This window comes from Cheilinus undulatus, linkage group 7, assembly GCF_018320785.1.
Source record: "Cheilinus undulatus linkage group 7, ASM1832078v1, whole genome shotgun sequence".
Lineage (NCBI taxonomy): Eukaryota > Metazoa > Chordata > Actinopteri > Labriformes > Labridae > Cheilinus > Cheilinus undulatus.
Window position 1 is genome coordinate 24,922,748 of NC_054871.1, and position 16,291 is coordinate 24,939,038.

General features: G+C 40.7%; 1 protein-coding gene across 1 annotated transcript in view; it reads right to left on the reverse strand.

Annotated features, from left to right (window-relative positions):
* Positions 1-903: 903 nt before the first annotated feature.
* ttll7 (tubulin tyrosine ligase-like family, member 7) overlaps positions 904-16,291 on the reverse strand; it is a 130,167-nt gene continuing 114,779 nt past the window's right edge. Inside the window, exons 20-21 of the mRNA XM_041790584.1 lie at positions 11,891-12,064; positions 904-1,396 (exon numbers count right to left, since the gene is read on the reverse strand). Of these exons, the coding sequence (XP_041646518.1) occupies positions 1,276-1,396; positions 11,891-12,064 (295 nt within the window). The 3' untranslated portion in view covers positions 904-1,275. The remainder of the gene's footprint in view (positions 1,397-11,890; positions 12,065-16,291) is intronic.

Sequence of the window (16,291 nt, forward strand, 5' to 3'; positions counted from 1 at the left end):
GATGTGCTTATTATTGGCACATCCATGATATCCCTGGCACTTTGTACCTGCAGTGCGGTGGGGGAAAAGGCTGCAATTGCTCATCCCAGGCAAATCACCACTGTTACATTGCGGCACACTGAGGCTGATGCGCCGTGTCATTCAACGTGCTGCACAATCTGTAAGCAAAGCAATGCATCCCATTTATCCTTTACACATCCGCATGAGAGACGACAGATCTACGAGTGTCTTCCTCTAAGTGCAGCCAAAACAAGACACAATGATTAATAATGACACAAAACTTCAAGTATAACCCAAATTCAGCTCTTCTCTCTGACCACTAGAGTCTGGGCGACGACCTAAAATCTAAGCATGCAACTACTTCAGTAATGTGCACCCACTTTCTCTTTCTGTGACAAAGTGCATATTAGAAACTGGGTGCTCTCTGAGACTTAAGTTTGGCTCTTTACGCTGTGGCATCGACATCAGCTCATTCTCCAAGAGGCAAAGAGGCTTGGCTTTACTAAACCGACATTCTAAAACAATGAGCTGATAAACTATGCTGCCCTTAATATCACAGAAAAACATGAAGCATCAGCATTCAAAGTTAAACATTTTGAGTTTTCTGGGCAACATCCCTTCACCGTACTCTCACCTGCAAAAACTAGAACATAAAGTGACTGTTTATAAACATAAGTCTCTGATATAAGTTATGAAATAAATAAAATTCTGAAAAAAAAATACAGCCAGCAAAAATAAGCTTTTTGTAGTTTTACATCCACTTTCTCAAACAAGGGATAGCTTTTTTTGATCTCATTCCATTTCTGCATTCTGCATCAGCATTCACTGCATTCATGGAATACCTTAAAAAAATGAGTAAATAAATAATCCTTGCATTGTTTAGTATTTGTTATTTTTTCCTTTTACAGTACCTTGACCTGTAACTGTACAGTGAGTAGGTATAATACAGCAGTTACAAGGAGAAATGACCCATTGTCTCATGTTAACGGGTTAAGGTGGGGGTTGAGGATACTGGTGGTCTGCTGGTCTGGGAAGGTCCAACCTAATCTACATTGAACACGGCCTTTTGGCAGTCCCAAATCCACCAGGCCTGTCTTTGTTAGTCTTTTAGGGGGTTTTGGCTGAGGCTGAGGTTGCATCCGGTGTCCAGAGCTGCCCCAAATTCCATATCCATACTGGACTTGCTGCGATCGGAGTTTGGCTGGGTGAGAGACCAAGGGAGATGGGTCGAGGTCAAAAGGCGAGGTGCCCATAGCCAGGGTTGCCACGGTGACCTCAGAAGTGGCCCATCCTAGCGGCGAAAAGGCTGCGCGAGCGTGGCACGGCTGAGGAGATGCGGCCAAAGCTGGACGAAGGCCACTTCACAATGAACTGGGAGGTCACTGGCAGCAGATACCTGGACAGACGGACAAGAGCGAGGGACGGAGGGATTAGGGGAGAGGATGAACATAATGAGAGGATTAGATTTGCAAAGGTCACAATTCAGAGGTCAGGGCGCATTAGCGCTCAGCGCTGAGACCAAATGCTGTCAATTTTTCATATGTTGATTTTGCCAGTTATGGCCCACTCTGTTTACACATTTCTGCTTTAATAAAAGCCTGATGATTCAAGACATAATGACATCACATTCTACTTGAAAGCAATGAGAAAGTAAAGGGTGGACTTCAAGTGTGAGAACCGTTTGAGCTGGATTAATTTCTTTTGAACTGCAACCGCTAATGATGATTCATATGGATTCATGTGCATTTTTGCCCATTATTAATTATATAACCATATTGTGATTAAAATGCTAACATTTCATGACTCCCTGAAGACATTTGGGATTGAATCCCAAATGTCTCATTTTGTCCAACCAGCAGTTGGACAAAACCTGAGCTTGAGTTTTGGACAGTTTGACAACAAAAACAAGGCATGACATTTAAGAAAAATCTGGTTCTATCTAATCTTATGTTTTAGGGCGCGACCACACTAGGCAATCTGTACTTCTATTTTGCGAAAGCCATTTAACCCCCTTTCCAGGTCCCCCTTTTGGCCTATACTCATACTACTTAACACATCAAGGCCTGAGCACGGATGCGTCATGCACTGACGTCATCATGTCACACATCCACGGTTGATGAATTAGTCTGATGAATAAGTCTGATAAGTCACCATAAGTAATCTTTTTGTGTTGTTGTTTAAGGCTTTGAAATAGCAGCCCATTTGTATGATGTCTGATTTAACACATGGCTTATGTCGCCTGACCTGGGATCAGTGCATTAACTATACAGAGTCAAATAAAGAGAAAGAGAGGTTCATAGCACAAATTTTTCCCTTACCAGAGCACCTTATCCGTAGCCTGATCAGCTCTTAGAGTTTCAAGCCCTTCTCCTGCTGAATGAAACCCCGACTTTCGAACTCATATGAATCCTACTGTCGTTTTGCATGTCTGTTTTCTATCTGAATTCCCAACACAACATGCACATGCCATGAATTGGGCCATCTCTCTGCGTCATTTCAGAGCCTTTTCAGGCTGCTCCTCATTTAAATAAGCAGACCTCTCACGTCATAGAACAGCCCGTGTCCCAATTAGGATTAAATGTTCAGCTTTAAAATTTTTTTCATGATGGGAGGAATTTTAACCATCTGATGAGACCTGGAGGAAAATACACCCCAGGATTTATAAATGATGTCTGCTCAAATTAAAGCAATCAAAACCACAATTTCATTTATTGTTGACATAAAATTTAATCGTGGGTTAATGAATTCAGTTATTAATTTGGCATTATAACTATATAATAGTGATGGGTTAAATCAGTCAGAAGATTAACCTCAACACACTTGTCTGCATATGTGGCAGAGGATGAGAGTATTTGTTATCCTGAGAGCAGATGTTTGAAGCTCAATCAAGGGAATAATCTTTGTTCTACATAGTAAAAACCTGTCCCATTCATTAAGACCTGACTTTCCAAGAAACTGGTCAGAAATATGGATGGGTCTGTGCTCTATTAGGATAAGAGGTTGAATTCAGAGTCATGTGCAGTTGGTTAAATTTTTCAGCTTCGATAAAATCTTTGACAAAATACATAGTTCTCTCTTTATCTGTCTTGATAAATCATGGCATCTCTGTCAGCCTCTCTTTTACTGGACACTAGCTGTGGTTACATGAGCACTTTTTCACAATCGGATATTAAATTTATTCTGATCTGAGATTTAGACATCTCTGTTCACATGGATGCTAAAACATGCAATCTAATTCAGATATGCATGCTCATGCTTCATACATTTGATCTAAATGAATGAGCTCTGACGTGCAGTATTGTCCCACCAGTCAAATCTACCAAGAATTTGCCTTAAAAGAAAAAATTCTTAGTTGTGAAGAAACTGTCACTATACAATGCCAGATCACTTGTTTTTATCTGTGAAAACATGCTGGATTGTTATACTGCCTCATGTCTGTACCTTGTTTCATCTGATCAACAATTTGTGCCTGGGCTCAAACATGCCCAATCACGGTACAGATTGCCTAGTATGAGTGCACCCTTATTTTGAAAGACAGACAGTCAAGAATCCACACATACATCCATCTAAGGAACAAGAAAGTATTGTGTTGGCAAATTTCAGAAGCTGGAAACTTTGGCCAGTTTTGCATGAAAAGAGTCATAAATAACTCAAAATAAGAATTTCTTCTTTCAGTGATCTAACAAATCAAAAAATTGTTGCAGCTCATACTTTTTTGGACTTTCCCATACCTAAAAGTTCAATGCAAATGTAATATGTTTCAGTCATCTCTAATTGCACTGTATGCACTATTAATGTTTTTTCATTTCAAGTGGGCATTCCACTGAAAGAAGCAGATCTCTTTTTCCGTGAAAGATAACTTAATTCTCTAACTTTGACCCTTAAAATTTGAGTATCATGAACAGGAATTCCTCACCTATCATTCCGCAGCACAGACGTCAGAACCTTTCTAAGACTTTTCTATGACACCTTCCACCGAGACAGAGCAGTGAGGCAGCTCCTGCTAACAGCGTTCCAGTACCTGAGAATGAGACCAGCGTCAGGTTGAGATAAGATTAGGAGGGGCTGAACCCTGCTCCCGTCTTCGTTAGTTACTGGAAATGAGTCAGACATGGTTGTCAGAGCAATGTCAGATGAGATGATCAAATCCTGGACAAGGTTAACTGAAGGTTATGCATATGTCAGGGGTACTGTTCAGAGGACATAAGACAGGGACAGTTTGAATTCTTCCAGACTGATCAGTTGGAAGAATGACTTACATTGCTGTGCTTCTCCTGCACCTTTAACGTATTGTGATATAAAACGCTGTGACCTCAGTGCCACATCCACAGTAAGGATCTATAGCTAATAAAAGATACATCTAGTTGAACAAGTACAATGGTCAAAAGAAATTGTCCCTGTGGAAGTGTTTAAGATGGGACAATCTAATCAAAAGGGAGTCACTGGGGCCGAGGATTACAGAGCAAAAAAAGTAATATCTCCTTTTAAGCTGGTGCAGAGATAGCATACTTTTCCTCTGACAGCTCTCTCCTTGTGAGATAGCTCTTGGACAAATTAGCTGGGGAGCTGCTTCTAAAGTCGACCGGAAAGGGGGGAAAAAGCTTGTCGCTGAGGGCATCTGCTTCAATACAGCCCCAGACCCAGGAGAGTAAGAAAGGATTCAAATTAACTTCATTTAGTCCAACAAGAGTGTCCTTGAAAGAGCTTCAAGTGGGCCGTAGGTATCCCTCCAGCACATCTTCTTTGGCTCTGACTGGACTAGTCGAACAAGGGCTCAGTCCGTTTTTTCCATCTTTAACTCCTGCACCAAACCCCAGAGAACAGGACAGAATCTGCTTTGCTTTAAGCCTTTTTACATTTGCTTCCATTAGGGAGCTCAAGGTGCACACTTGGATGTGACGATTATTAATTTAATAGAACGACTCTGTGTCACTGCTGGATGTAAATCTTCTTTATTTCTTGTGTTTTCCTTCCCCCTCTGATACAAGATCCACCGTACTTTTATTTGGTTTTTGTTCATGGATTTCTGCTGTGATTTCTCCTTTCACCCTTCAATTTCCATAAGGTTTTCACTGAAAAGCCCAAGCACAGGCATGGAAATGGCAAAAACAGGGAAAGAAAATCAAATATTGAACATCCATCGAGGGTGTGTGTGTTCTTAAGAGATCCACTGCTATTCACTTTGAGAATATTCAGCTCACTGAAAGAATCACAGAGCTGGTAGTAGCAAAGGGTTGGGTGGTGGAGGTGTTCACGTCCATGCAGCCACTCTCTCTGCAGGCTATGTATAATTGGACCCTCATTCAGCATCTTCCAGGTCCGTCCTCCTTTTGATCATGAAGAACGTCTTGGTAACAGCACGCATGCTTGATAGCCAGGGGGAGGCTTGTTTCGTGCACTTGTGCTTCGCTTCAGTCCATCACTTGAGAGGGAGACAGAAAGACACGCGCCTGCTCTGTTCCTCACATGCAAGGCTACCATCTACTACTGTTGACTACTGACATGCTTTCCACGCTACTCTATTGACAGGAGTGCCACGGCAAATTAAGACAAGGCCAGGCAGGACAAAATGCCATGACTAAGGATGACTGCCTCAATAGCTGACGCAATCACCAACCAAGAGGTACACAGAGGCTTGAAGGTTATCTGCAGCCCACATTCAGCTCAACACCCCAATTAACCCTAATTACTGCCACACTTTTCCAACAGATGAAAGTTAATAGATTCTGAAACTTCTGTCATCTCGGGAAATTGTCTTTGGGTAGTGACAGTAATTTCAGTCTTAACAAGAAAGTTATTAGTGGAGCTGTTTGGTGACATCCTCTCATCTGCCCACACAGACTGAAGGACTTTTCTAAGACCCATGATGCTGTTGACACACCTGATCAGGGCACTCCACGGAGGGAGGATGCTTGAACCATAGTGGGAAGTAGTGGTCAACAATGGGTACAACAAAGGAACATCACTAACAGGCTTCTAAGAGCTCTGCAACCATATGTGTGTGCATGCACAAAGACGGCGTGCAAATGATTGACTGATTAGAGACAGATTGGCCAGCACGTATGATTTTTGATCTCAGGGAGTCAGACTGTGAGGGGATCCAAAATGTGGTTAGTGTGTCTTTGTGTCTGATAATGAAATGAACTTGGAATAAAGCTGATCTTCATTTGGAAATACCTCAAACACAATCTCACTCTCTGAAAAATACCAGTTCACTTCAGATTTAACAAAATGTTGTTGATGCAGTACAGTTAAGCTGTGAACATTTTATATACATTTTGATACCAGATGTTTTGAAACAATATTCATTATTTCATTGATACAGAACATTGAATCACTGTAGCTTTAAGCCCAGTTCAGACCAAAGATTTGCAATGCAATGAGACCATTTTGGAAAAAAATGGGACGTTGCAGCTGTATGAACTGAGCTGTGGCTTTTTGGACATTGCAAAGGCTATGATGCCAACAAGTGTTCGTTCAAAACTGATTCTTTCTTATTTGTTTACATAATTTCAAGCCATAAATTGTGGAGTTGATTACATCTGTCTTTGATTTTTAAAAATACAACTTTTCACACAGAAACAGTTTGATGAACACTCCTTTCCTCTCCATCAGCTGTGCAATGAAGTAGCATGCTCGGGGCTAAACCAGTTATTACATGAGAAATTCAAGGCTGTAGTGGCTAAATTGGGCTGTGGAAAAATATTATTTTCAGCAGATATCTTCATCATAACACTGAGCTAGCAAAGCAGTTTGATGTTAACTTGTGCTGTTTTCACTGCCATGCTAAGATGGTGATGACAAGAAACATGCATTATACATCTAGGTACAGATGCATAATATTATCGGCATGATAAATGTACTGGCAGATATTGGCTTAAGAAGTCTGCAGATAACATTTCTGTTGATACTTGCAACTGATATTTTGGCTATATAAATGTGCTTATCAGCTGTATATATTGACCGTATAAACAAAGAAGTTAGTTGAGTTTAAGCTGGACCAACAGATGTACGTCAGCTGAAGACTTTTTCTTCATTCATTATTATTCCTTATACTTGAAGACTAGGTTTATTTGTTCATCCTAAAACTTTAAATGTAATGTTTTAAGGACTGAAGTTTAAGGTCTGAACTACATTTAAAAACTGGTATTGACATTGGTATCAGCTATAGTAAATTTCAGCATTTACAGCAAAAATTCCAAGGTTGTGGATCTTTACTTTATGGTAATGAACCCCTCATAAAGGAATCATACAGCCTGACATTACCCATTATCATGATGTTAAAAAAAAGTATTGTCCTTCTTGTAGAGACAGATTTATTGTGCAGTAACTTAAGAATAAATCACTCTAAATTGAGTGACTGTGAGTTGTTGATATGGAAATGCTACATTGTCTTTCCCAGTTGTAGTGGTATAAACTAGTAAGCTTTGAGAGCTGACAAGAACGGCCTGTCACAGCAAGTTGCAACTGGTCTTGAACATGTGATCTGAACTGGGCTTTAAAAGACCAAAACTCTTCACTCATATTCATCAAAGTGCCATGAGCAAAAGAGAGCAATGTTCAAGCTGTACAAATACTTTGGAGACTTCTTGTAACTTAATCAATGCCAACATATTTTTGTAACTCAGACAGTGTGCAAGAGTTGTGGTTGATGGTTATAATCATGATATTGCCCATAATGGGTATCTAGAACTTGCACTTTTGTTGCCTTGGTATCAAAGCAAATATTGTTTGATATTTACTAGAATTGAATGAAAGTTTAAAAAAAATCTTGTATCACTCCAAACTTTGTACACAGCTGACAAGAACGGAAACAATTCTGACCCACTATATGCCACTCTGATCAATAATGTGACTTTAAAATCTTACAAATCTGCAGTACAGCCATGGTTCAGTTTTCGGAGCTGTTCAATACTGAAATTTACTGGTTACACCACTGTGGTCTATATTTAAAAGATTTGGTACTAAATCCACAGTTTTTTTGCACATTAAAGAAAAAGCATTAAAATGTGGTTTAAGAAGTCTATGTTAGTCAAGTTTAGGTATCTTCCAGAGTTAAAGTACATAATTCTGCCTTCATGACAGCAGATCTTGACTGTATTGTTTCAAGATGGAGATAAAAAATGTGAATCCAGTCTTTTGATTGTCTTTCAGGTGCACGTGGACACAGCTCAGGAGAAATAGTATGTATTAAGCTAGCTTTAAAACACTGACGACAGTTAGATGATTGCTGCACAACAGTCACATGATGTGCATGCACACACACATATGCACACACACAATTTCCCCTCTCATATGCATCTATGAGAAACACAATCCTAACAGCTTCTCAGCTCTCTGAAGTATAGGCGGGTGGCAACTGTTCCCAGCATGCCTGATGGAGAGATGATGGTTTGTGTCGTGAAACTGCAAACCGCACGATGCAAGGCGAGCCATTGTCTGTCTTCTTATGACAAGAAGAGAGCAGTGCTGAGGTTGATCATGGTGGTGATACAGTGCAGGTGAGGAGCTCAGTTCCCACTGAGGCCACTTGTACTGAAAATGCACTCGGAGTAAGATGTTCTTGATAAAAGCATTGAGTGGAAGCAGAGTTTAGCGTGTGGCAGCGGGGTGATTGGCTGGGGATGTACTGCAAGCTGCAGAATGGTTGCCTTATTGGCAAACAGTGCTCCAAACAGTCTCAATGTTCTTCCATCTCCTATATCCTTCATTTGAATCCTTTTTAAATGTTTCTAGGTATGAATATCAGATCATTTTTTAACATTTAACATTTTCATGCAGTTAGAAAATCCAAACATTACTAATTAAGTTAAGGGTGAGTAAAGGAGAGGGGACCATGTTAGACTGTTGGTTGCAACCATCACTGTGCAGGTGGGACCAAGCCTTTGTTACAGCTGTGAGGTGTGAGAGCAGCAGAAAGCAGGGTCGGTGCTGAAAGATGGAGGGAGGAAAGGGGGGGTTTAGCAGAACTAAACCAAGCAGAGACCTGCATCGAGGGGCGAAGAAACGGAGGAAGAGGAGGAAGAAGAAGCAGCAGCGACAGCAGCAGGGGTTGAGCCATGGGTAGAGGCTGGTCCAGCAGCAAATGGTAAGCTTTTTTACACAGACATATATAGACAGAAGAAATAAGGAAACACAGACCAATGCATGCTTAAATGGACTCTCAAGGATACCTTGTAAGAAATGTGGATAATTTGTGAATGCTTGCATATAAAACCAAATCACAGTAAAGTTTTATTTTCTTAATTAGTCCACTTATTGAGTTAAATTCTTAAACTCATCCTCAAAACAAATATTCTCAAGCTAAAATAATCATTAGCAGCACCGTCAGGTTAGTGGGAACATAAGTAGCCCCGCTTTCTGTACACAAGCCACACATACTTTAATTCTAACAGCCAAGGTTTTAATACTGTAGGTGCAAAGTGATAGCTTGTTAAAATATGCACAAGAGTTATGAATCATGTAAAGCGAGGCCCCGGGAAAAAGGAGCTCTCTCTCTCTCTCTCATAAGGTCATTTGCTGCACAGGCTCATCTGGGCTCTAATTGAATTAAGCCGGCCTCAGGGGGCCCCGGGCTAACCTGAGCGCTAATCTGTGGGCCATTATTTCCTGTTAACAGCACACTCCTTCTCTCTCCCTTCCCACCTCTCCCAACTCCCTGTCTGGCAGCCCAAAGCATATGTGCTTTAAAAGTTCACTCACTCCAAACCTGAGCTGCTGCCTCCTGCGGGAAACAACCTTAAAAATAGAATGAGGCTGATTTTTGGGGGGATTTGTTTGTTTTTATTGGAGTTAGATGATGAAGATGATGGCTCTGAGGTTCAATGGAGAAGAGAGAGGAAATGCTCCTGAGAGGTTTAATGATGATAGATGTTTACACCTTTGTATCAAAAACTGTCTTATCTGTATGCCAAAGTGTGTTTACTATGTGTGCTATTATTTAACCGTATTTTTTCCCTTTTTTTAAACAGAGTTAGAACTAAGTTTGTAACTATGCATCTCCACAGTTCTTAAAGAAACCTGGCCTTTACTAGTTACTAAATATGTCAGCCTAATTATCAACCACTGTGTTTTCACACATGCACAAAACTATTTAAAAACTTACAGAAATTAAGAAGTGAGCTGCATGTAAGAATGTCAACAGCCAAACTTGCTCCATGATTTACCCATATTTATTTCTACCATTTCTGTGTGAACTCAGGATGAGCAGCAGCATGGACATACGTAGTAGGCACTGTGGGGGAAAATTTACAGGTAGTGAGTTGGGCTTAATTGATTATCTTTACTAAGCACAATGTCATTGTCATTATATTGCTATCAGCAGATAATAACTTCGAAAGTTACATTTTGGTATGGGTTTCCAATTAAAATAAATTTTCTTTCATCCTCATTCTTTTAACTGAAGTTAAAGTTAAGAATTATTTATATGACAGAAATGTATGATTTTACTGTAGGAGAGTGGTGTTGTAGGTGTTTGTCAGGACAATTAAAGCCACCCTCAGCTCTAGCCTTTTGTCTCTCAACACAGTGGTTCCTAATCTTTTTTTTTCTCAGTGCCTCCCTACTCGTATTTCAGAAAGCTAAGCCCCCACAGGATCAACTTGGAAAAATAAGAAATCCATTAGACCTGTTTTCATTGACAAAATCCAAACATAACAGGCATAGTCATAAATGTACATGAACCAAAACTTTGAATTTTTTAGATAAAAAATGACAAAAGTAGAATAACAATCCCCGTTTTTAGTTTGTTTTCTTGTACACTTTTTACTTTAAAGTTGTTTTTTACAGTTTCAAAAACTTGCCATTTTTGAGTTTCTGATGTCAAAATGTTAGACTTTTTAAACCTGGAAATTTCAAGGTTTTGAAATTGTGAATTCCCAACTTTTTAAACACTGAAATTCTGAGTTTGTTTCCTTGTTAATGTTTCACTCTATAAACTAAAAAAAAAAAAAACACATTTTTTTCCTATAAATGTGGATTTTTTTGCTCAAAATAAAAATGATGGATCATTTTGATTCCTCATCTTTGAGGTTGGCCCTTATACATTTTGTTCCTAATCATGATGTAGAAAAAAATTCAATTTACAGAGACCCCACACACACACACACACCCCCACCTGCACACACACACACACACACACAGGGGATCCCAGGTTGGTAACCACTGTCTTACAGTAGCATTACAATAATGCTACCCATAGACTTCAAATGGTATTAAAGCTGCTTCTTTTGTTTTACTGCTCACCAGTATCTTCTAATTATTATCTGTCAGTCCAATGAAACAGAGCAGTGATAAAAAGGCAGAAAATATCAAAAACTACTTAACATCATTTGCTGCCTCCTAAGATGTCCACTCTGTCCCATCTGACTTTTAGAGCCTCCCACTGTGAGGTGAAGAAGATTTTAAGGCAGGCTGGCCTGAAATGTTTGCAAGATTTTAAGAGTTCATGTGTGGAAAGCATTAAGTAGTATTCCCCCTGAATGTTTTTTACTTTGTATGTATTTTTTGAGTGTTCTGATCCTGTCATGCATATGAATACTGTTAACATATTTCATCTGCCAACTAAGGAAATTTACCGTGTTAAGTATCCACCTTTAGGTCTAAAGATGCTTTCTGATGTTAGAAAGAAAACCTGTACCCTTAATCCTTAAGATTGAACAATAATTTGAACAAGTTTCCTTTTCTGGCATTAACATAAGTGCTTTTTTCCAGAGCACTTAGTCCAGCTATAACCTTGGATCTTGTATTTCTATGTCTTTGAGTCTCTCCAAGCCACCATACAGTATGGTAGAGTATTTATTGCAGCAGGAATGCTACAAGAATCTTAAAAAAAATAAATAAATAAAGAGCTCCTTGGGGAAACGTCAAGAAGGCTGGGTGTTCCTCTCACCTGGTGTCGTCCCATTCGGGGCTGAGTCCGGTCAGTGAGCCACGAGACTCTGAGACAAACTTGTAGACTACCAACAAGCAGTCTCTGGACAGCTGGACCAGCCGGCGGCAACACTGCAGCTCCTGGGGTGTGACTACCTCACTGCTTTTACTGAAGATGGTCTCCCATGATGAACTAAAGAGAAAAGCAGAAGGCAAATACGCACAGACAGAGTTACAGGAAGTTCTAGATACAAATCACCATGAATTTATCAGAAGTAACAAGTAACAGAAACACTACATGTTTATCATGTACATGCATGGTGCAGGCATACAGATTAAGTCACATAATCTCAGTACCTTGCCTATATTCATAAATATGGAAATATGCTGTCTCATGTGTGGCCTTTACAGCACATGTGTGTATCTACTTTTTAGTCTCTACCACACAGATGTGCAGGAAGATAGACAGACACACAGAGAGGGGAGATGAAACAAATCCAAGTACAGTTAACCCCCTTTACAACCCCGGACATACCCCTAACTGTGAGAGAGCTTCAACAACTGAGACACACAACTCCGGGGGGTGCGTTTGATGTCTACCCCCTTTCACTCCTTAGTTAGTGGGGGGTGTTTCCTCTGAAAGGGTTCAAAACTGTGTGTTTCCATTCTCTTTCCTCTAAGTCGTTTTCAAAGCCTGTTGAATTCATCGCCCACAATAGCTGCGAGGCCGTTTGATTGTTGTTAAGTCCCTTAGATAAAATATCAAACAAGAGATGCAGAGGAGCGGGTGGGGGCACTCGGATTTGGAGTGTGCTTTTTCGAGGTGCACTTCTTTGCTGTTGCCTCGTGACATCGGGCCCCCCTGTTGGTTTTCATCCATGTTTGGGCCATGGCCTGTTGTAGTGAGGGGTGGGGGTGATAGGATAGAAAACTAGCTGGATCTTCCAGGGCAGGCTGTGATCAGACAAGAGCAGCATGGGGTGCAGCATGCTTGGGGTAGCTGAGGCTAGGCTAGGCTAGGCTAATCCTTTTGGGCTACTCCTCCATCCAATGGTGATACTATCTAATGGATCACTTTCCGTTTCTGTCCCTTTGTTTAAAAAAAAAAAAAAGAAATTCCTTATGACCATGTCCTCCCCTTTTCTCCCACTTATTCTGCTGTCTTCTCTTTCTTTCCAATCACCCACACACTTATTCTCCCTATAGGTCTGGTGAACAACTTAAGGAAAAAAAAGGGTTTAGGGTTTCGACTTCAGTTACACCCTCTGAGCCGTCTGTGACGAGGGAAACACGGCTGCTGAACAACTGAACAGTAAAGATTATCGAGAGTGGGTGATGCAAAAAGGTCACACTGTTATCATAGATGAGATGAAACGTTACAAGCTGTCCATCTGTCAGGGTTGAAAATGTGTGTTTGAATGTGTTTAACTGCATGTGTGTGCCTCTGGGTAAGAGTGCTCAAGTGTAGAAAAATATGGAGTGAAAACGAGCGTCATGCATCTGATGATGTCTTGCCCTGTGAGTTTTTCTGACTTTGAAGGAATCAAAATATGTGTTTAAGAAATGCCAGAGAGAACCACTGATGGAAAGTGGTACTTTTGTGTTTATGTGTCTCGTCTCCTGTTTTGGTATTTCTATGAAGACACGATCAAGTGGGCTGTCACTGCAGTGACTCATCTTGTAGGAAGCTACTTTCTGTGGCTTCAAAAAAGTTGAAAAGTTAAAGGAAACCCAGTTAAAACTTCAAAGTATTGGATTAAAAAAAAAAAACAAAGTAAAGAAGTGAGAGGCCTTCATTCACCCTCTTCCTGCTTCCTTCCTCCCCCTTGCTTTCTCTTCCTCTCACCTGTGAAAAAGCCCTGATTAACAGCCCAGATTTGTGACCTTAATTTGCACCTCTCCTCCGCAGAGCAACATGCTTCTTTCATCCCTGGGAGCTTTCAGGAAAGTGCAAAGAGGTCTGCTTAGTCTGTCACTCATTCTCTGTCATTCAGCTGCTGTTGCTTTGCCAGTCAGACTGAATAAAAATGGTAAATTGTCCCTGCTGTCACTGAAACTGATACACTGACGATTGCTGGGCACCGGGACATGGGGAGATTGATTGGTAAGTGAACTGTGGAGATACAAGCTGGCACCGTGCATTGAAAGAAGCAGTGACTGGCCTGAAGTGTGACTGCTTGTTTGCGTTAAATCATAAAATGTAGTTTTCAAGAGACTGGAACCTTTTATGTTGTGGCTGTTTTCGCTAGTCTTGGTTGAGATCTTCAACTGTAGTCAAATCAAAGGTAGTGTTGTTTACACTTTTTGATGAGACTTTAATTTCACCTCTTATAATCAGTCTTTTCTAACAAATAATTCAGTCAGGGCCACTTTGTCAAAAAAAGGCATGGTTTGCAATTATACATTTTTCTTTTTATCAGCAGTTATTAATTTGCTCTTATTGCTGTTATTTGAATTTTGGCAATGTGGCTGTTCTGGGATCCCCTGCCCTTCTTATGTGGAAAGCATCAAGCAAGAACAACACATTCCTGCTGTCCCTGTGCCTACAAGGAAAGCCTGAGGCGAGGTGAGAAGCAGCAATAAATCCAGAGCAGGGCAGGCATAAATGAGAACAGAATGACATTGATTGAGTCAGGTGTAGCATAAAGGAGAAGCTGGGGTGGAGGAGGGTTGCAAAAGCAGCTTGCAGAAGGGGCAGAAAAGCATAGCCAGACAAGAGTAGTTTAAATATGGCAGCATTACTTCAATTAGCCAATAGCATGGTAAGAGTGAATCAGCTGGTTGTCAGTTGATGAGAGCTTGCATGAGATTATACGCTTGATAAGTGACATGTGTGTATAGTGAAAAATCAGGGTTTGAACCAGGGCTGGCTATTGGCATGGATATCACCTTACGATACCTATCAGGATACTCTACAATACTTCATAAGGAAATCTTTCATAAATTGTCCAAAACTTAGATGAGAAGAAGACACAGGAGACTGAGATGAAAGGGTTGAGCTGTTTACTTAGTCTTGGCCAGTATGAGGTTAAAGCCAGATTTTCCAACGAATCACAAAGTAGTTCACCCTTTAATACCTTTTGGTCAACCTTAACCTTGATCATAACTCAAAATATGATCCACAGACTCCACTGATGGACGTGATGCACTAACACGTACTGGAGCCAGACTATCTCAGTCTAAGGTTCACAGGCATACAAGCTGTGAGGAAACAACTTTGACTACAGGAACAAACAGCATTTTATCTAATTCAAGAATGTGAGTTTAGACTATCAACCCAGGAGAAGAGGAGAGATGCCTAGAGTCTCCACTCCTGACTGTACATCATGACCTGGGCCTTTAAGTAGCTGAACAGAACATCTGTCGAGAGACTGAAGTGCAGAAAAATAATTAATGTTGGAAATTTCCTTGACAATACTGAAATAATTTTCTGAAACAAAGCTGAGCCAAGAATACATTTAGCTTTGTTTGTAAGTGTAAACTAATTCATCAAGGTTTTCTTTGTATGGTTCACAACAGCAAAATTGTAAACTTAAAGATAACACTACATAAAAACAGAGGAAAGACGGTGGATAGACTTGGAAACAGGGAAGAGAGTGGGGAGAGACATGCAGTAAAGGGCCACAGGCTGGATTCAAACCCAGGCCACCCGCGTACCGCCTTAAACTACTCGACCATCTGTGTGCCCAGTCCTGCAGACCCTTTAGCGTCATCTAGCCAGATGAAGGGAAGACAAGAGTCTTAAGCCTGTTTCAGACTGGGAGCGTGTTTTGCTGCTTGCGTGTGCCGCGCATGTCTGCTCCGGCTCCTGCCAGTGGGCTTTCACACAGTGAAAGCCCCACTGGCAGGGTGTCAGCGAATCTCCCTCTTCTCAAAGCCCTGTGCTTCTTCATAAGTTTTACCTGAATAACCCCCCTACAAGCTACTTGATTCACTGTATAGAGGAAGTATGTCAGGAACTATTCAAAACAAAAGCATTCTGTACAAATGAAAGGAGTTTTTCTACAGAAACGCTAAAACAGGCTTTTAATTTGAAAAGCACAAATCAGAAAAGCACTTACTGTGTTTAACTTTCCTGTGACATATTCTACTAGTGTGGAGACAGAAAGTCTCACTAATAGTAGATCTTTAGAGAACAGCTTTATCAAATAGGTGCATTTAAGCTTGTGGCCTTCCTCAGGGTTATCAAGAAACACATTGTAAACATAGTCTATGTGCATATATGCTACAACATTTTAAATATGGCTCTCCATTTATCATTTTCCTGTCTAATATGGTCCATAGCCGCAAGCGGTGCGTGGAAAAACTAGATGAGACTTTGAACCTCTAAACTCTCTGCGCCTGAGCCGTGCGTATCAGGCGTGCGAGACGCAGCACACATGCAGGCAGTCTGAAACCTCTGACTTGTTGACATGCAATC